Genomic DNA, 22,889 nt, shown 5'->3' with positions numbered 1-22,889 from the left:
AAAAGGACAATGGAAGCCCAGAGGTCTTTAGAACGTTGGTCTGTACATAGACAATTTGGGCATGTCTTCTATAAATTTATATATCTTATATAAAAGACAGGTCGATGGACGAAAGATCCTTGACATTTCTTCTATAAATAGATGGTTATCTTTCGAACAGATCTTTTTAGGCGGATGTTCTAGGTATGTCCTTTTAACAGGTATTTTATAGCTCTTAAAGCTTTTGTAGATCTTCTTTCACTAGCCTAAAGAAGAATAACTTTTCTAAACCTAACTAGGCTAAATTTCAGGTCATTCATAGATCGTAGATATTTGGTAGGCTATGGTAAGCCTTCTAAAAAAGTCTTTTTTATGGGGAAAACATTTAGTAGACCTTCTGAAGAATGTAGAGCATTGACAAGTCTTCCATATATGGAAGAACTTTGACATGTTTCCTGAAAAGCCTTTAGCAATTCTTCTCAAAAAGAGCCTTGAGAGATTTTTCTCAGATGGAAAACCTTTATAGATTTTTCATAGCGAGGATACGTCTTCTGAATATCGAAAACATTGATGGGAGTTTATAGATAAATGATGTTGACAGGGCACCCTTTTTCTCTATATCGATAGGTAGGAGATTAAATTCTTGTATTCGTTAGGGTAAACACTTTCTTCTCAATATTTGCTTCCATGCGACAAAAATTCCCACTGATTTTTCTCTCATTAAAATATTGGCCACAAGACTTTTCTTTTTCCCGAAAGAATCACCCACCCCAATACCTTTTACGGTTTTGAGAACTTATTTAAAAATAAATTTTAATTAAATATGTATTTTTGACTCTCGAAGCCTTAAAGTAGATGCTTTAAATAAACTATAATCGAATATTTATTTTTATGCTCTTGGAGCCTCAAAGTATGCTTTAATGTGTGGTGTTAAATATTTCCATCCCTAAATGTAGGCAATATTTATTTTTAATTTTTTTTTCTTTCTAAATTTAATTTTCTTCCAACGAATTTGGGTGGGGAGGGGGTTATTTAATATCTTCTCTGCCCAACAACCGTCACGGTAGTAATATGGCCAACCTCCTCCACTCTCTTCTCTATTTGCTGCATACTTGTTTTCTTCCTCTTCTCTCCCCTCACCAACGCCACACAATTGGAGAACACAAACTCGCTCAAGACAAACACCAGGCCATAGATGCTAATAAAACTGGCACCCAAAAATAAACCAATTGCCCCGCCAAAGGACATTATCAGCTGATCGGTACTAAACACCACACGGCGTTTCATGGCCATGCGTGGCAAAAAAAGCTTTACGATTATGGTGCGTTCGAATTTCGTAGTATCCTAAAAGGGAATGAAAGCAAATTAATAGAAAAACAAGAATTTCATTTGAAGGTTGTAAAAGTTCCTTGATCATACATCCTTTTGCGAGGTGGTCTGCACCCCAATATACTGAGCCTCCTGGCACAGCTTGAGGCAGTTGCACTGCACCGAATGGGGCCAATTTTCTTTGTTCAGACACAGCATGCCCTTGATGTCACAGATGGGTATGTGTGGTGCCACAACATAGAAGTATGGTTTGCAGCCACATTTCTTGAAGGCGGCATTGATGCGGCACTCAATGCGACACAGGCCAGGGCGGTAGACCTGAAGCGGGGGAATTTGAAAGAAAAAATTTGAAAATTGTTAAAAAAAAATTAAAATTTACCCCAAAGTATTTCAATATGTTTTCATCCTTATAACGACATTTCCGATAGGCTATGGGCAGATTACGTACTTCCGTCTCTGCCGTAGTCAACGAGAGTAGCAATTCTACGGTCAAGGACCCATCCATGCTGGCACGCCTCAGTATTGTTCCCGGATCCAAAGGCACCAATATTTCTTCCACACTGTGCAGATACTGAAATGGGATTTTTATTTTAATTTTTAGATTAAAATTGGGAAGGTCCTTTGAATTCTCTTACAATAAACAAATTTAAATCATCCGATACCTTGGGATATATCTTCGTGTTGCATTCGTTCATAATGTCACAGTAACGACGTTTTGAAACTTTTAGAGGTTTTCTGAAATAATGTGGAATAAATAAAGAGTACAGAAACGTGTAGAAATATTTTGGTAGAAAAAATGTCCCTTGACCGAATTTCCCTAATTTTTGGTGCTGCAATTATTTTCATCTTTTAAAATTGCAACCACATTTCGTCATACTCACAAATCTCCAAAAGGATTTGTATATTTCGTCAACTGCGATGTAGACCGGCACAGACCGGCCTCAGTTATTGCCGCCGCATAGGCCATTTCTCGAATTTCCAAATCCGTTGTGGTGTGCGGTTCGTCACTGTCGGCCAAGACCTTTTCCGGCAAAACCTTTTGGCGCATCTATGTAGAAAACAAAAATTAATTATTTAATAAATAAATTATAAGATAATAGTTAAAATAATTAATAAAAAACAATAACTTTAATTCAAAGAAGTAAAAAAGCTGTAAGTTCGGCCGGGCCGAACTTTGTATAGCCTCCACCATTTGGTACAAATTTGGCAATTGTCAAAAAAATAAAATCCTTTAAAAATCCTAAAAATACCAAATGTAGCCGTTTATTAGGGTCCATACGACGACGTGGACCTGCATAGGCAACTTTTGCCATAAACTATTAAAATATTCAAATGCGAAACTTAAAAACACAAATCTGTTTACAATGTAGCTAAAACCATCAAAATACCGAATATACGGAGGTACCATGGGGGTTATAAAACGTGGACCTACACAGACACTTTTCTGTCATAGGCTGTAGTATCCATTGCGAACTTCTGAATACTGTTTCTAAAATCATCAAAATACCGAATGTCGGGGGCTACCGTTATATGGAGGCTATACGAAGACGTGAACAGGCACAGACAATTTTCTTTCATAGGCTGTAGTATCCATTGCGTACTTCAAATGCGGAATTTGAAACAATTCCGGTAAATAATGTCGCTAAAATCATCAAAATACCGAATATAGGGGGCTACCGTTATATGGGGGCTATACGAAGACGTGGACCTGCACAGACAATTTTCTGTCTTATGTTGTAGTATCCATTACGAACTTCAAATACCAAATTTGAAACAATTCCGGTAAACAATGTCGTTAAATTAATCAAAATACCGAATATCGGGAGGTACCGTTATATGGGGACTATACGAAGGCGTGGACCTACATGGACCATTTTTAATACCAAAAGTCCTGCAGACATAATACACATTTGAGAAAATTTTTATCAACTTGCTGTATTTCGTTCGGAAGCTAGAGTGATTTCCACAGATAGACAGAGTTATCGTGCGCACCAGCCAGCCAGACAGACAGACAGACGGACGGACATTGGTAGATCGATTCCAAATGTTCTGAAACGGATTTGGTCCAAGGAGATATAGGGTCTAAAACCATTTTTTCGACTAGGCACGTTTTGACCGTAATAAATGATATATACCTTCGAGAGTATAAATATTCCCTAATCATCAATTTGATCAATTTTTCCTCGAACTTTTTTCGAGTTAATGCCTTAAAGTAACATAAAATTTTGTTTTATGCAGAAGTTGTCAGAAGAAGAAATATTCTACACAAAATTTCACCTTAAATCTGAGAATAAATCAAATACCTAGGTACAATAGTTTTCAAGAAAATTACATTCGAAATTTATTTAAAATAAATGTGAAAATAATTTGTTTCCTTTTTTATTTACTATTCATTTAAGACTTTTCCATTCCAAGTCAAAATCTCTCTTTATACATGATTTTTGGGGGGAAGTGTCAAAGGAGACATTATTCTAGATCGAATTTCATTGTGAGTCTCTGAAGAAAAGAAATTTGTATATGCAATATTTACCATGAAAAAATATTATCAATATCCCAGTTAATTAAAAATAATAAAAATTTTTGAAATGTTTCGAAAAATAAGTACTTTTTCCCAATCCGCTTCGTGTTTTCTTATAAATTCGCTATCGAATAGCCAGTTTGTTTTTATTTATTAGTTTTTAGATCAAAACCCCAAAGGAGCTCCAGGTTCTTAGGCCAAGCGTTTTTTCAGGCCTGGTTTTGACCATATACAAAGGAACTCCTATATATTGAGAAATATTTCTCAACATTTAGGATAGGGCTTTGAAATTAGATAGAGATCTTTGGATTACATCTAGAATTATTGGTACTAAAATTGAGTCCACAATCGCTCCACTTATGTCACCTTGTAGGCATAATTCCGATTTGAAGTATTTTTTCCTTTTTTGCCATAATTTTACCAAATCTTGTTATTTTGAAGTCTTGTTATAAATAATAATAATAATAATAATAATAATAATAATAATAATAATAATAATAATAATAATAATAATAATAATAATAATAATAATAATAATAATAATAATAATAATAATAATAATAATAATAATAATAATATAATAATAATAATAATAATAATAATAATAATAATAATAATAATAATAATAATAATAATAATAATAATAATAATAATAATAATAATATAATAATAATAATAATAATAATAATAATAATAATAATAATAATAATAATAATAATAATAATAATAATAATAATAATAATAATAATAATAATAATAATAATAATAATAATAATAATAATAATAATAATAATAATAATAATAATAATAATAATAATAATAATAATAATAATAATAATAATAATAATAATAATAATAATAATAATAATAATAATAATAATAATAATAATAATAATAATAATAATAATAATAATAATAATAATAATAATAATAATAATAATAATAATAATAATAATAATAATAATAATAATAATATAATAATAATAATAATAATAATAATAATAATAATAATAATAATAATAATAATAATAATAATAATAATAATAATAAATAATAGAATTAAAAATTAATTTTAATTAATTTACAACATTAATAATTTAAAAAACAGATGCTCAAAATATCCCTTTATCCACTTACCCTTATCAACATTTGCAAAAAATTCAAATCGTTCAAACGCGAATCATTTTCATATGGTCTCAAATTCGCCAAATTTGCAATATGCAAGGCATTCAAAACCTTCAAAAAATCCCAATAGTACTGGAAGGCCGTTTGATTGTCCTCCCGCCCGACATGCCACATATCCTCAATGATGTGTTCGAATTCATGCTTATCCACATAATCGGAGCACAACGTTATACCCACAAAAGGGAAATTCGATTTACCCCATGCCAGTTCCATGGCATAAACAATGGGATTGTCGCGAAAACGTTTCCATTGATTCAGGCAAATATCAATGGAGGTATAGGCGGCCAGCGATATCATTAAAATCCAAAATAACTTTTCCATCCAGTGCAGCTCACGTTTGACCAAGTACGGGAAACCGTGAATGCTCGATTCACCCAATGTCTTGCGAACATATTGCTGGCAATTCATGTTTGCAGTGCGGACCAGTGGCAACTGATGAAATTGTTTTCGAAATGATTTGAAATTATTTTCTGCCTTTTTCCCCCACAGAGGCAAGCGGTGGAAAGGAGAGAGAGAGTTGTAAAATAATTGAATTTCATTGTTTTGTAACATTAAGCTTTACCTTGTTATTGTTGTTCGGTGGCCCAAAAAGGGGAGGAGGTAATTAAAAATGTCATAACATGTGTCATCTTCTTTAACATGAAAATTGCATGTCCTAGCATGTCTGAGGGCCAAGAGCATACATTTTTAAATTTTTATGTATAGGGTGAGATGAAAAAACTGCAACCAACTTCAGACTGCTGTCATTTATAAGCCACTCGTCCGACAGCTGTTAAAATTATTCCAGTGACAGCTCATTATATTTTTAACAAGCGTACAAAAGCATTTTGGTGATAATTTTCCAGAAAAAAAGTTATTCGTGATGGATGGAGATTCCAGCGTGATAGTGTAATTTTTTATATTTGGCTGGAAACCCACAAGTGGCTATCGTTAGAGCACTCCGTCATTTAAATGTGAATAGATCTTTTGTGTCTCGTCAAGGAAGTTGAAGGGCTTCACCGGGAATCGGGCATGGTTTAACGGTTTCATTGGCCATTTGAAGGCCAAAATTCGAGCCGAAGATGACAAATTCTAACAAATCTAAACTTATTCTCAATTTGATGCAATTTCCGAAATTTTTTGCTTTCATTCAATAAAATTTTAAAAAATTATGGCGTTTGACTTGGTTGCTTTTTATCTCACCCTGTATGTATAGGCATGGACTTTAATATATTCCTCCATTATAGTGGCAATTTGTGTGTTGTTGTGGCTTTATTTTAAAATTGTTTGCCTAAAAGTATACTGTAAATTTTTGGTGAGACATGTCGTTATGTGCGTTGGCTTAGAATTTAATTGTAAATATGATCCAAATAGTTGTGGAAAATATTTTAAAATTATTTTGCAAATACGCTTGAATTACCTATGGCAAACATTGCCTTAAAGTATGCTTTAAATTTTTAAATTACCAATTTGATTTTATTATCGAAATTGTTGTGTGTTCACATCTTATGCCTCAAATGTAGCTTCATAAATTTGAATTTTGAACAATTTTAATAATTCTATTATTAACTAATGAATGAATTTTAAAACTTCTGAAAATGGTAATGGTGAAATAGGTTTGTGTGTTATTCCTAAATTTCTTGCAATTGTCGACCTAAAAGTGTGCTATAGCTTTTGGGGAGGAATACGATAATGTGCGTTGGCAATAAACTGGATTACTTTTATTTACCACAAAAATATGAATAAATATATTTGAGGTAAACATGTATTTGGTTAGTGGAGCAAATTTTCTTTTTTGGGCCCATTTAGCCTTCGCCATATGCAAAGGGCCTCAAATATTTAGCTATATACTTCGCATAATTTAAAATAGGGCTTTAAAATTTAATAATGACCTTAAATGTAGAATTAATTGTTCAGAATATGGGTCATGCCGAATCACGTAGTGAAATAGTCCCCATATAAGGGTATACACCGATTTTAATTATACCCTCAGCCATATGGCCGCAGAGGGTATATATCATTTGATACGGTCAAAGCGTGCCTAGTCGAAATAACAGTTTTAGACCCTAGGTCTCTTTGGACCCAATCCGTTTCAGAACATTTGGAGTCGATCTACCGATGTCCGTCCGTCCCTCCGTCTGCCTGTCTGGCTGGCAGGTGCGCACGATAACTCTCGAAAGGATTATCCGATTTGATCCAAACTTTTTACATCGTAATATTTTTGCCAAACTTAGATCGAGTTCGGAGATGGGCAATATCGGTTCACTCTTTCTGGTACCTCCCACACAAAATGTCAACATTTTCAAAGAAAATTTATTGCGAAACAGAAAACGAAAGGATAATCCGATTTTGCTCGAACTTTGCGAATTCTAATATTTTGATCAGTGCTAGGTCCGGTGCGAAAATGGACAATATCGGTTCACTCCATCAGGGACCTCCCCCACAAAGGATCAAAATTTTGAATAATTACAACTCTTATAAAATGTGATGTAAGGGTCCGATAGTCTTCAAATTTTACATATCCCGATAATTTTACTAGCACAAGGTCTGGTGTGAAAATGGAAAGTATCGGTCCACTCCTGCTGGTACCTCCCCCACAAAAGGTCGATATTTCAATAAATATTTTTTGCACAGAAAGAGAAACGATAATCCGATTTTGCTCGAACTTTGCAAATGCCAATATTTTCATCAGTGTTAGGACAGGTGCGAAAATGGACAATATCGGTCCACTCCACACAAAGGATCAAAATTTTGAATAATTACAACTCTTATAAAATGTGATGTAAGAGTCCGATAGTCTTCAAATTTCACACATCCCAATAATTTTATTAGCCCAAGGTCTAGTGTGAAAATTGAATGTATAGGTCCACTCCTTCGGGTAACTCCCCCACAAAGGTCGAAATTTTCAAAAAAAAAAAAAAAAAAAAATATATTTTCCACACATAAAGAGAAGCAATAATCCGATTATGCTCAAACTTAGCAAATCCTAATATTTTCGTCAGTTCTAGGTCAAGTGCGAAAATGGACAATATCGGTCCACTCCATCAAGTACCTCCCCATCCAACCTAAGCATCCAACTCTCTTAAAATTTCACACATACATATATTTTTGCTAACGCAAGATCTGTTGTGAAGTTGATATATATCTGCGAACCGCTTCTGGTACCTCACCCACCAAGGATCACAATTTTCAATAATTTTATCTGTCATAACTTTCGAAACAATTTAGCAATTCCAATATTTTTATTAACCCAAGATATGGTGCGAAAATAGACAATGTCGGTCCACTCCATCAAGAACATCCCCCTCATTTTGATGGCTCATAAAACACGAAATTTATGTCTGATTCCATTCGGACCTGGCACATCTAAAGATGGTAGCATTTCATTTCCATTTCTTCTGGTACCTCCCCCACAAAGGGTCAACGTTTTGAATAACCAAAACAATTATAAAATCTGAAATAAGCATCCGGATCTCTTCACATTTCACACATCCCATTACTTCTACAAATACAAAGATCTGCTGTAAAGATGTGATACATTGATCCACTTCTTTCGGTACCTCCTCCACAAAGGGTCAAAATTTTTGCCATTTTTTGAAATGGTTCGACAAGTAAAGAAACGACTTGATCGAAACCCGCGTCGCAGTGGCCTAAAAATGGCTCGTGAGCTGAATATTTCTCAATATTCCATTTGGCAAATATTGAAAAATGAGCTCGGGCTAAAGCCATTGAAATTCCAAAAAGTGCAAGAACTTATACCGCCACAGAAAGAACATGCTTCCCTTGCCCGAAAGTGGCGAATTTGATTTTCTTCGATGAGAAAACATTCGCCACAGTTGTCCAGCAGTTTGTAAACAAACAAAATGATCGTGATCAGATGAAAATGTTCACCTTCGGTTAGCCACCAAAACTCAAGCGCCGACCATGGTGATGGTGGTTATGGGCCTCCATAACAGCCTATGGTTGCTCTCCGATCGTATTAATCGAACGTGGCATCAGAATAAATGCCGAATATTATCGCGAAAATATTCTGGAGGGTGTATTAAAGCCTTGGCCACACAACAATTCCAGCCATCGCACTCAGCACGCGCCTACCAAGAATAGTTACAAAATGAGTTTCCTAGCTTCTTTTCCAGCGCACAATGGCCACCAAAATCTCCGTATAAAAAAAACCGTTGGACTATCGTGTCTGGAGTACTTTGGAACGCAAGGTTGACACTAAAAATTAGCCAAATGTCGAAAACCTCAAGCAAGCGCTTCGCCGGGAATTGACCAAAATACCGCAGAGCATCATTCGGACAGGGTGTGATGGTTTCATTGGCCGTTTCCTGAAGGCCATAATTTATACCAAAGGTGACCAATTCGAACAAATCTAAACTTAATCTAAAATTTGATGCAATTTCCCATATTTTTTGCTTTCATCCGACGTTTTTTGCTCTGATACTTTTTAATTTGTTTCGAAACAAATCGAACCTCAGTTCAGTCAAAGAAGTTGCTCCTTTGTGATCAGAGACAGATTTGTATCCTGAAATTTTCCTCTATATTATATAAAATTTCCAAATATTCATATCTATATTGTTTACCTATGGTTTACCACCATACTATGGAGGGTATATTAATTTTGCCATTCCGTTTGTAACTCCTCGAAATACTAATGTCAGACCCAACAAAGTATATATATTCTTGATCAGCGTAAAATTCTAAGACGATTTAGCCATGTCCGTCTGTGTGTCTGTCTGTCTGTCTGTCTGTCTGTCTGTTGTAATCACGCTATATATCGAACAAATTGAGATAGAAGGCTAAAATTTTGCACACATGTATATTTTGCCAGTAGGCAGGTTAAGTTCGTAAATGGGCCATGTAGGCCCAAGTTATCATATAGCCCCCATATAACGGTACCTCCCGATATTCGGTATTTTGATGATTTTAGCGACATTATTCACCGGAATTGTTTCAAATTTGGTATTTGAAGTTCGTAATGGATACTACAGCATAAGACAGAAAATTATCTGTGCAGATCCACGTCTTCATATAGCCCCCATATAACTATACCTCCCGAAATTCGGTATTTTGATGATTTTAGCGACATTATTCACCGGAATTGTTTCAAATTTGGTATTTGAAGTTCGTAATGGATACTACAGCCTAAGACAGAAATTTATCTGTGCAGGTCCACGTCTTCGTATAGCCCCCATATAACGGTACCTCCCGATATTCGGTGTTTTGATGATTTTAGCTACATTATAAACAGATTTTTCTTCAAGTTTCGCATTTAAATATTGTAATAACTTATGACAAAAGTTGCTTATGCAGGTCCACGTCGTCGTATAGGCATTCGGTATTTTTAAGATTTAAAAAAAAAACATTTACGGATTTTATTTTTTTTTTTTTTTTTTTGGAAATTGTCAAATTTGTACCAAATGGTGGAGGGTATTAAAAGTTCGGCCCGGCCGAACCTACAGCTTTTTACTTGTTAATCTTAGGATAGATTTGAACATTCGAACAACTGGTTCGAAGAACTGATATTAATTTGCCACTTGCTGTTTTCAATGGCCATGCTTTTCGCACGTCATAAATAGCGTTGAATCTGGTTTTTGTACAAAAAAAAAAAAAAAACAATAATTTTTATTTTGTATTGTTTTTTTTTTTTTTTTTTTGCCAATAAAAATGATTAATAAATTTTTAAATTCATATCGAAGATTTGCATTTAAAAGAAATTAAAACCAAATAAAAATGTGGGTTTCTAAACATGGCGCCAGTCTCCGCTGGAGATTAGATTCCCTTGAATGAACACATAAATTAACATACAATGTTAATAATGAGCTTGTTATTGTTTTTTGGAGACAAAAAAAAAAAAAAAAAAAAAAAACATTATTAATTCACATTGTCAAAAATTTTGGGTCCGGTTATCAAAATAATATGACCTGCTGTTGACGTTACAAATCAATATTCGTTTTTTCTCCTCGGATATAATCCACTAATTGATTAAAGATTCAAGTTTCGAATTTGTTTTTTATTTTTTTATATTATATTTTGTTTTTTTTTTTTTTTTTAATGACGATAACAGAAGGTGTGAAACAATATTTGCATATTAAGTGACAAGTTCGTTTATTTATTTGTTTTGCTAAAAATTGAAAAAAAAAATCTGAAATCTCCTCACTTGATGCCTCGTCGAATTAAATCCCCGACTGGCGCCATTATTTGCATAGATATTGAATTTCATTAAGAAATCGGACAATAATCTCGCCTTTGGGCTATTAGTTTAAATCAAAGTCTATAATTTGTCAAAAAAAAATGGGGAAAAACATTTTTATATTTTTGTATATCAACAAAAAAAAGAGGTCTTCAGGTGGAGATGAGATTTGAATTTTTTATTAAAAAAAATATCTCCTCAGAAAAATAGGTCTTTAGGTGAACCAGTTAAAGAACCATCTGGTACCTCCCCTACAAAGGATCAAAGTTTTGATTGCCAAAAAGTTAATAAAATCCGAAATAAGCATCAAGTTCTCTTTAAATTTCACACATCCCATTATTTCCACAAACAAAAAATCTGTTGTAAAGATGGGGTATATCGGTCCACTCCTTCTGGTACCTCCCCCACAAGAGGACGAAACTTTGAATATCCATGAAGTTCATAAAAAGCGAAATTAAGATCCGATTCCATTCTAGACTTGGTACATCTAAATATTTCCATCAACACAATATCTGTTATAAAGATGGTAGATCGTATCGGACCATTTATTTTACTACCTGCCCCACATAGGGTTCTAAATTTTGAAAAACAAAACTCTCAAAAAAAAGCGATAAAAGCATTCAACACACTCTTCAAATATCTGTTGTGCAGATGATATATATCGGTATGCTCCTTCTAGTACCTCCCCCACAACGGGTCAAAATTTTGAATAACCTTGAAGCTCGGAAACCGAGAAATGAGCATCGGATTTTTTTCAACTTTCACACATACCAATACTTTTGGTGTGGAGATGATAGACATGGGACCACTGATTCGGGTATCTCCCCCACAATGGGTCAAAATTTTGAATAATTATAACGTTTATAAAATTTGAATCTTTTGCACATTTTAATATTTCCACTATTCATAGCCCAAATGCAAATGGTTTCGTTTTATGTGGCATATTTCCAGGCTAATTTTTTTAAGTCAAACCACTCAAATTTCAAACAAAAATTCCCACAATTTCTAAAGTCAACTGAAAAGATACCCCATGGCAATATGACATTTGAATATTACCCAGCGCGTCCTTTGTCTCATTTTCTTTAGAATTTCTTTATAAATTCATGTCAGCTGGAGTTAAGCGAAATTTTCACGACATGCAGCAAACATAATGAAATTTAATTCGTTTATTTTGTTTGCATAATTTTATATGAAAACAAACAAAAAAAAAAAACGAATTAAAGAGAGCCGCTGGACTATGAAATTGTAATGCATGGGAAAAATCTAGAGCATAACTTCAGGCAAAAAATACATAATTGAAGAATAATATTTTGTTTTTAACAAAAAAAAAAAAAAAAAAAAAAAAAAAAAATGGGAAATTAATTTAAATCCCAGAATCATTCTTTATTCTTCTTTAAAATACCTGAATTATAGCCACTGTTTTGAATATAATGGCAAATATTTGGTACATACTTTGAGGCAATACTTCATAATAAAATTGTGTCTCTAGCCTTTTTATGCAAAAAAAATAAAATAAAATAATAAAAAAATAATAATAAATAAAAAATAAATCTTAATTTCACATATTTTATTTACTATTTAATACACATTTACATAATTCAGTAATATTTATTTACAATTTAAAGCGCATACAGAATTTTGCCTAAGAGTATGCTTTAAATTTTATATTATAATTAATTTGCGAGACATTCATTTTACATCGAACCGAAATATTCATCAGGGACATGAAATCATGTAATTTTAAACCAAATTATAATTTAATTATATATTTTTAACAGAATGATTATATTATTAAAATTCATAAAGCATACTTTTAGGTAAGATACGTGTAATTAGGTTGCAACACTTGAATAAATTCCAAAACAGAGGGAGACTGATATGTTCTATGTGGCATAGCATTTGTGATCCTTTGTGGGTGAGGTATGAGAAGGGGTTCGCAGATATATATCAAATTCACACCAGTCTTGTGTTAGCAAAAATTTTACGATGTGTGAAATTTGAAGAGAGTTGAATGCTTACTTTGTTTCTTTCAACGTTTTATTTTTCGAATTCTTGAACCCTATCTGGGGGTGGTACCAGAAGAAATGCTCCCATCTCTACCATCATTATGACAGATTTTGTGTTGATGTAAATATTGAGATGAACCTAGTCTGAATGGAATCTGATATTAATTTTGCGTTTTTACGCACTTCATTGATATACCAAATTTTGACCCTCTGTGGGGGAGGCAGGTATCAAAAGGAGTGAACCGATATATCCTATATTCACATCAGATCTTCAGTTAGTAGAAATATTGTGATGTGTGAAATATGAAGAGAACCGGATGCTGATTTTGGATTTTATAATCGTTTGGGTTATTCAAAATTTGGACGCTTTTAATGGGAGGTACCAGAAGGAATGGTCCGATCTCCACAATTTTTATAAAAGATCTTGTGTTGATGGAAATATTCAGTTGCACCAAGTCTGAATGGAATCGGATGTTAATTTCACATGTTATGAGCTTTTTGGATATTCAAAATTTTGAACCTTTGTGGGGGAGGTATCAAAAGGAGTGGACCGACATATTCCATCTTCACTCCAGACCTTAAGTTAATAAAAATATTGTGATGTTTGAAATATGAGGAGAACCGGATGCTTATTTCGGATTTTATGATCGTTTTGGTTATTCAAAACTTTGACTTTTTGTGGGGCAGGTACCAGCAGGAGTGGACCGACATATCCCATCTTCACACCAGACCTTGGGTTAAAAAAAATATTGCGATGTGTGTAATATGAAGGCAATCGGACTCCTACACCACATTTTGTAAAAGTTATAATTATTCAAAATTTTGACACTTTTTGGAGAAGGTACCAGGAGGAGTGGACCGACATATTCCATCTTCATACCAGACATTGGGTTAATAAAAATATTGTGAAATTGTGAAATATGACGAGAACCAAATGCTTATTTCGGATTTTATAATTGTTTTGGTTATTCAAAACTTTGAACTTTTGTGGGGGAGGTAGCAGAAGGAATGGACAGATATTGTCCATCACCGAACTCGATCTAAGTTTCAGGATAATATTACGATGTACCAAGTTTGGACCAAATCGGAATCTCTCAGCCAGGTAGCCAGGCAGACGGATGGACATCGCTAGATCAACTCCAACTAACCAGAAATGGATTTGGTGCAAAGAGGCCTAGGGTCTAAAATAAGCTGGCTTTGGTCGTATAAGATGATATATACCCTCTCTAGCCATATGGCTGGGGGTATAAAAAATGTGCATGTATGTATCTATCTACTGTCTGTCCATCTAGCTATTTATATACCTATATGTCTATATATCTATCTATATTTCAATCTCTCTATGAGGAATGGCTCCTATCTATGAAACTCATTTTGATGGTCTCCGATCTTTTTCTCATTTTTTCCTTTCCTCAAAATTTGTTTATACTTGTTGATCATTACTTCTTTTTCGCCACTCATTACCTAGCCATTTAGCTAATTATTTATGGTTTTGATCAGCCTGTGTGTTCATCAAGGGAAAAGAAGATCAGTGCCGGTCAACGAAAAAAAGACGACACGCTCTTTGCTAATCAAAAAATAAAATTTTGCCTGAGATATTTATGTTTAATGGTCTCTGTTGGTTGATCTAACATTTGAAGGCGAAAAAACTGAACGCACTCACACACATTCTCATTCTCCCCATTCTCACCATCACTTGTAATCCATTCTACCCCTGCGCAAAGTTTACTAAATTTCACGTGCTGAGTTTTGTGGGCCATGCCACCCGCCCTCCGATGGCTGGCTGACTGACTGATGAGTCGGCATGAATTGAAGGCTTGTTGTTTTGTTTTTCCTCTCCCTCCCAATTCGTGTTGATGATCTCTCTTCCATGTTTCGTCACATATTGTTGTTATTGTACGTGAATGTATCAAAATAAAAAAATGTTGTTGGCGTTGTTTGTATCTGATTTGTTGCTTTATTATTATGTTGTTGTTTTAGTTATGTCTTCTGTGCTAAATAATACGATTATGACCTCTTTGTAGGTCATTGTAATGCTGAATAAGAAATAAGTTAAATTTTCAAAACCAGAAAAAAAAATCAAACGAACAACATCAGAAGTTCACAAATCATCTCAGCCATATGGCTAGAGAGGACATACATCATTTCATACGGCCAAAACGTGCCTCGAAATAACGGTGTGAATATGGAATATATCAGTCGACTCCTTCTGGTACCTCCCCCACAAAGGGTCAAAATTTTGAATAACCGTGAAGCTCATAAAACTCGAAATTAATATCCGCTTCAATTCCGACTTGACAAATCCCAATATTTCTATTAACACAAGATTTGTTATAAAGATGTTTGAGATCGGACCATTTCTTCTGCTACCTCCCCCAAAAAAAGTCAAAATTTTGAATAACCGAATCGTTTATAAAATCCGAAATAAGCAACGATTCTCTTCACTCCCTCCCCCACAAAAGGTAGAAATTTGCAAAAAATGATTCTTTGCACAGAAAGCGAAAGGATAATCCGATTTTGCTCCAAATTTTGCAAATCCTAATATTTGCATCAGGTAAGGTGTGAAAATGGACAATATCGGTCCATTCCATCAAGTACCTCCCCCACAAATGGTAAAAATTTTGAATAATTATAACTCTCATAAAATGTGATTTAAGAGTCCGATTGTCTTCAAATTTTACACATCCCAATATTTATATTAACCTAAGGTCTGGTGTTAAGAAGAGCAATATCGGTCCACTCCTTCTGGTACCTCCCCCACAAAAGGTCGAAATTTGCAAAAAAATATATTTTTTTTGCACAGAAAGAGAAGGGATAATCCGATTTTGCATATCCTAATATTTGCATCAGTGCTAGGTCTGGTGCGAAAATGGACAATATTGGTCCACTCCTTCTGGTACCTCCCCCACAAAGGGTCAACATTTTAAATATTTACAACTCTCATAAAATGTGATTTAAGAGTTCGATTGTCTTCAAATTTCACCCATCCCAATCATTTTATTAGCCAAGGTCTGGTGTTAAGGTGGAGTATATCGCTATATCCATCTGCTATAATTTATTTTTTTTATATATAATTAATTAATTATATCATATTTTTAGGTGGGATACGAAATGGGCAATATTGACCGATTCTTTCAAAACCCACTCCATAGAGGGTGAAGGGGGCTGAGAGTATACATCTGTCGGCAAAACCGACCGATACGTTTTTACTTGTTTTTTTTTTTTTTTTTTTTTTTTTTTTAATTTACATATATACTTCCTGGCAAACCGCTGTTCCGCCAAAAATGTATTACCCATATTATTTTGGTGAGAACGTCTTTCCCAGCCATCAGTTTTGCTTTGATGTTTAAAATTTACTTTCCGATGGCTAATTTTGCTCGGATTTACACCTTAATTTTTTTTTTTTTTTTTTTTTTTTTTTTTTTTGGCGGATCATAAATTATGTTTGAAAAACATCAGAAGAATCGAAAATTTAAGCCGAAGCAACAAAAAACACTTTTTTCTTTGTTGGAGCGTTAATGATTTTGGTAATTTGTACAAGAATATTTTATCTACCTACCTAAGCTCTACTTGGAAACATGGCAAAATCTCGATCTCCAATATTTTTTTTTTTTTGTGATTTGTGCTGGTTGGATGGGAACCATGTGTGTAAGGTAATTGATGAGCCACATTTAGATTGTAGATTTCTTTTTTTTTTTTTAATTGCTTACATACTAAGTAAATTGAGGAGGAAGAAATCTGCCTCAAATTTCCAAGCAGCAAATTCTTGAAGATTTTAGATCATTTTTGCAACATTTCAAATAACTTAAACATTGGAAAACGTTTAATGGGACCAGTAAGTGACCGCAGTTTCGTCAGCAAAAAGTCCACCCTAAATTTTAGATTTCTTCAACCGTTCGTCTCAGGCCTACCTAGTACTCAAAATTCACATTTTTTTGGTTTGACAATATTTTTTATTCAAAACCTCATACATTGTACTAAATTTTCAGACCTTCAAGGTTTCATATACAGGGTTGCCCATATTCGACGGACCCATGAATCTTTTGGGCCCATTCCAATCGACGAGGCTTGTCCGCAGGCAACATTCTTTGCGTCAATTGAATTTTGTACGAGAACAAATGCAAATCAACGCGAATAATCCGTTGTAAAGTCGACCGAGCCATGCCCAACTGCTGAGAACGGCGTTTTTGGGATGTTCTTGGGGACCTCTCAACACTGGCGACTTTTATATGGCCTCTTCGGATTAGAAATAGCCTTACCAGTCGAAAATTTTTCGTATAAACGCTTAATGGTGTTCTTAGAAGGCGCACTTCTCACATTTTTTAATGTTTTAAAAGCACGTTGAGTTTTCACAATTGACTTCTTCTGTTGAATGCAAATTTCAGAGCGCTCGCGTGGCGTGTATTGGTTCATGGTAAAAATCTGCTTGGACTGACGCTTCAAACGCGGTATGTCATTAAGCGATGTGACATCTCTTTCAAAAGTTATGGCGTTGCCAGATGGGTCCGTCGAATATGGACAACCCTGTATTATACTAGCTTTTTTCCTTTTTTCGAAAAGAATAATGGGAAAATATTTACTTTTTACACCAAAAAGTCTTCATACTCTTTCATTTTGAAATTTACCGAGAAGAGTAATGGAGCCTCATCCAATTTTTCTGCGCAAAACTATTTCAATGTCTCCATATGCAATAGCTGGAAACTAACAGTGATCTTAATATTAAATTTCAGAATTTCAGCTCTATACCTTTACCAAATACCAGATTTAAGCACATTTAGTACGAATATCCAAGACGCCATCCTAGACTCTAACATTGATCCAAATTTACTAATTTTCGCATAATACAATACCAAATACCAACAGAGACCTAAATATCAAATAAAATTTGTAAAACAAATGCGAAATGAAACCACATCCAATTTTTCTGTCCAAAACCATTTCAACGTCTCCATACATAAACCCGAGAAGACAACAGTGATCTCAAGATCAAATTTCATAATTTCAGTTCGAAACCTTCACCCTTTACCAGTTTAGTAAGATTTAGTACGTATATCCAATGCAATGTACATCTCGCCCTCCTAGACACAAACATTAGTCCAAATATAGTATTATTTCGTATTTTTCGCACAACCACCAACAACAACAATACCAACAGAGACCTCAATATCATATTTCACGATGAAAGCTCTATCCACTCATACAGTACCAAACCTAGTACCATTTAGTACACATTAACGAAACCATTTTCATAACTCTACTCCAAATACCAACGGAGACTTTAATATGAAATTTTAATATTCGCGCCCTATCCCTTCATCCAATACCAAATTTAGTACCATTTAGTACTTTTCATACAATTATGGTACACATTCCGAAAGAACCGCCAAATCCCAACCTCTGATACCGTCAGTAATCCAAACATCAAATTTTGGAAGTTTATCTCAAATCCCTTTACCCAATACCAAATATAGTACCACTCCGTACTTTTTGTACAATTATCGTACACATTTCCGAAATCACTTCCATAACTCAATTCCAGATACCTACAGAGACCTCAATATCAAATTTGAAGATTCGCACCCTATCCCTTCATCCAATACCAAATTTAGTACCATTTAGTACTTTTTATACAATTACGGTGCACATTCCGAAAGAACCGCCAAATCCCAACCTCTAATACCATAAGTAATCTAAGCATGAAATTTCAGAATTTTATCTCAATCCCTTAACCCAATACCAAATATAGTACCACTCCGTACTTTTTGTACAATTATCGTACACATTTCCGAAATCACTTCCATAACTCAATTCCAGATACCAACAGAGACCTCAATATCAAATCTGAGGATTCCAGCCCTATCCCTTCACCCAATACCAAATTTAGTACCATTTAGTACTTTTAATACAATTACGGTACACATTCGGAAAGAACCGCCAAATCCCAACCTCTAATACCATAAGTAATCTAAACATGAAATTTCAGAATTTTATCTCAAATCCCTTTACGCAATACCAAATATAGTACCACTCCGTACTTTTTGTACAATTATCGTACACATTTCCGAAATCACTTCCATAACTCAATTCCAGATACCAACAGAGACCTCAATATCAAGTCTGAGGATTCCAGCCCTATCCCTTCACCTAATACCAAATTTAGTACCATTTAGTACTTTTCGTACAATTACAGTACATATGTCCAAAACAACGCACAGATACCATCAGTAATCAAAACATCAAATTTCACAATTTTATTTCATTTACTTCACAAAATACCAAATATAGTACCACTCCGTACTTTTTGTACAATTATCGTACACATTTCCGAAACGACTTCCATAACTCAATTCTAGATACCAACAGAGACCTAAAGATCAAATTTGAAGATTCGCACCCTATCCCTTCACCCAATACCAAATTTAGTACCATTTAGTACTTTTCGTATATTTACAGTACATATGTCCAAGCGACTGCCAAATCTTTCACACAGATACATACCATCGGTAATTCAAACATCAAATTTCAGAATTTTATTATATTCACTTCACCCAATACCAAATTTAGTACCATTTAGTGGTTTATGTACAGGGTGCGATAAAAAAACTGCAACAAAGTCAAAGGCCATAATTTTTACATTTTTTTTTCAAATTCTATTGAACGAAATCAAAAAATGTCGGATATAGCATCAAATTTTAGAATAAGTTTAGATTTGTTCCAATTGCACAAATTATGTCCTTCAAACGGCCAATGAGACCGTCACACGCTGCCCGAATGTTGCTCTGCGGTATTTTGGCACATTCCCGGCGAAGCGCTTGATGTGATCGACACTTTGGTATTTTTTTTAGTGCCAACCTTGCTTTCCACCATTGTGCGCTGGAAATGAAGCGAGGAACCTCATTTTCTAACCATTCTTGGGTGGTGCGTGCCGAATGTCCAACGTCTGAAAAAGTATCAAATTTTAGAATAAGTTTCGATTTGTCCGAATTGGTTATCTTTGGCACGAAGTATGGCCTTCAAACGGCCAATGAAACCGTTACACGCTGCCTGAATGTTGCTCTGCGGTATTTTGCGCTTGCTTGAGGCGATCTACACTTAATGCCAACCTTGCTTTCCAAAATAGTCGAGACACAATAGTCCATTGGTATCCGGAGATTTTGGTGGCCATGGTGCACTGGAAATGAACCTCATTTTGTAATCATTCTTGGGTGGCGCGTGCTGAGTCCTGTTGGAATGTCCAAGGTCTGCGGCCAAGTCTTTAATATACCTTCCAGAATATTTTCGCATTTATTCTGATGCCACGGTCGATTAATACGAGCGGAGAGCGACCATCGGCTATTATGGCGGCCCACACCATCACCATGGCCGGCGCTTGAGTTCTGGTGGCCAACCAAAGGTGCACATTTTCAGCTGACCTCTTTGGCAAGTAAACACGATTATTTTGTTTGTTTACAAACTGCTGGACAGCGAATGTTTTCTCATCGGAGAAACCCAAACACGGCAGTTCACCACTTTCGCCCAAGCGAAGAAACTCTTTCGCTCTTTTGAGTCTATTTTCTTTCTGTTGCGGTATAAGTCCTTGAACTTTTTGGAATATCAATGACTTTACCCCGAGCTCATTTTTCAATATTTGCCGGATTGAATATTGGGATATGTTCAACTCACGAGCCATTTTTCGGTCACTGCGACGCGGGTTTTCGATCAAGTCGCTTCTTTACTTGTGGAACCATTTCTGCTGATGTTGGGGTTTTCTTCCTTCCACTTCCTTGATGACGGGCTACGCTACCAGTCACCAATCACGGTAACGAGCGATGGTACGAGACACAAAAGATTTATTCACATTTAAATGCAGGAGTGCTCTAACTATAGCCACTTGTAGTTTTTCAGCCAAATATAAAGAAATCACACCATCACGCTTGAATTCCGTCAAGAATAACTTTTTTTGTTTGTGGAAAATTCTCACCAAAATGCTTGTCACTGGAATAAATTTAACACCTGTCGGCCGAGTGGCTTAGAAATGACAGCAGTCTGAAAGTGGTTGCCGTTTTTTAATCTCACCCTGTATATACTTTAATAGACCCTTTATACAAAGTTAATTTACCATCCTTTTCAAGGTGGAGGGTATAAAAACTGTAAAGTCCTCCATGCCTACAAACCCCTCCAAACGACTTCTTTTCTAAGTCACATTCTTAAGGTTTTCTACAAAAGAAACAACTTCTTCAAATCGGCAAAAATATTTCTAAGCCAAAAAAAAAAAAAAAACTTCCAAAGGACTTTCATTCTTCGTAACCAGTTTCAAGGTATTTTTTATAATTTAAAGATGTATTTTTGTATTCATTCACACATGCCTGGAACCAAATTTGCTCCCTTCTCCCTTTGAGCAGTTGAAATTCGACGTGTTTTTTTTTTCATTTGTATTCGAGTATTCGAACCTCATTTCTGCTCTGAAATCATCAATACACAATAACCAACCTTGTCCCAAATAATGGGTTTTTCACTTTCACTTCGCCATTTGCAGTGATTGCAATAAAACTGAAATCGAAAACAGAAATAAGAAACGGCATGGAGACATAACAATGAAAACGACGGCAGGCTGGCAATCAGTTGATGGTGGTGGGGTAGAAGCGGAAAATGTTCGCCATAATGACAGTTTAAATTATTGCAAAAAATAATAAATACAAAAAAAAAACTATTGAGAATGGCTAAAAGGATGTTTACTCTGATTTTGAGTCGAGGAAAAGAGAAAAGAGAGGGTGGAGGGTAGAAAGGCGTAGCAGGAAAAATATGAAGCGAATGACATCGTTTTTTAAGGCCATTTGCCGTTGGAGGTGGGGAGGAAACAGCATGGGGAAATGTAGGAATAGAAAGGCAAATAAAAATATAAAAAGGATAAGAGCACTCTAAAGGATGTGTGTGTTGCACACACACACACACACACGCATATATGTATGTACCAAAAGAACAGAGAACGGATGCATGTTTGCAACAGTAGCTGTCATTTCGATATAATGTATGACATACTTTACTTTTACTGACTATGGGTGACTATTTAGCAAGGGACGTGGGAGGAGGACCACAAGGATACCTTAATTAAGCACCATAATTAAAAAGGGAACAGGAAAATTAAATTACTGAATAAAATTAAGTAATATGATGTTCAAAAAATAAAAAAATCAAGGACTTCCCTCCTGTAAACAGAAGACCTTCGAGTCTTCATTTTTAATAAAGACTCTCGACTGGAAGATCTTCAGGAGGTCTTCTAGACACAAAAAACTATAGGCATTCTTTCCAAAGCCGGCCTTCAAAAGGTATACTTCTTTAGAAGATCTTCGGAAACTCAACTTTATAAAAGAGCTTCGGGAGATGCTCTCTCCATAGAAGAATTTCTTTATAAAAGATCTTCAGGACCCCTACTCTTAATTGGACTTCCATATATAAAGTTCCCTCAAAAAGTCTTCGAATTATCGAAAACCTTCTGGAGCTCTGCTTGAAATCTTCGGAGGACATTTGTCTATGGAAGATTTTCGTAGAGAAGATCTTCAGGAGGACTTCTGCACATAAAAAATAGGAAGCTTTCTTTCAAAAGGTATACTTAGAAGATCTTTGGAAATGAAATACCATCAGGAGATTTTCTGTCCATAGAAGATCTTCAGGACATCTCATCTCTATAAAATGCCTTTAAGAGGAATTTCCTTCATAAAAC

The 22,889-nt window shown here is 34.8% G+C and overlaps 2 protein-coding genes across 3 annotated transcripts in view; one reads left to right on the top strand and one right to left on the bottom strand.

The window, feature by feature from the left end:
- Nucleotides 1–22,889, top strand: part of LOC101889582 (mucin-5AC) — a 247,916-nt gene that overhangs the window by 108,114 nt on the left and 116,913 nt on the right. The gene's annotated exons all lie outside the window — the stretch shown is intronic.
- Nucleotides 818–5,755, bottom strand: LOC109612338 (pickpocket protein 11). Of its 2 annotated transcripts, none has more exons than XM_059125763.1 (6): nt 4,964–5,755; nt 2,190–2,356; nt 1,971–2,043; nt 1,688–1,879; nt 1,399–1,626; nt 818–1,323 (listed from the first exon to the last, which is right to left on the bottom strand). In XM_059125763.1, exons 1-6 carry the CDS (start codon nt 5,561–5,563, stop codon nt 1,012–1,014), a joined length of 1,572 nt encoding a protein of 523 aa, XP_058981746.1. In that variant the 5' UTR covers nt 5,564–5,755; the 3' UTR covers nt 818–1,011. The 2 variants fall into 2 exon arrangements, with proteins under 2 accessions (XP_058981746.1, XP_019891859.2); XM_020036300.2 differs by having other exon boundaries at nt 1,944–2,043; nt 4,964–5,751.

The sequence above is a fragment of the Musca domestica genome, unplaced genomic scaffold, assembly GCF_030504385.1.
Source record: "Musca domestica strain aabys unplaced genomic scaffold, Musca_domestica.polishedcontigs.V.1.1 35, whole genome shotgun sequence".
Taxonomy (NCBI): Eukaryota; Metazoa; Arthropoda; class Insecta; order Diptera; family Muscidae; genus Musca; species Musca domestica.
Note: the sequence above shows the minus strand (reverse complement) of the source record. Positions and strands in the feature narration are given on the sequence as shown.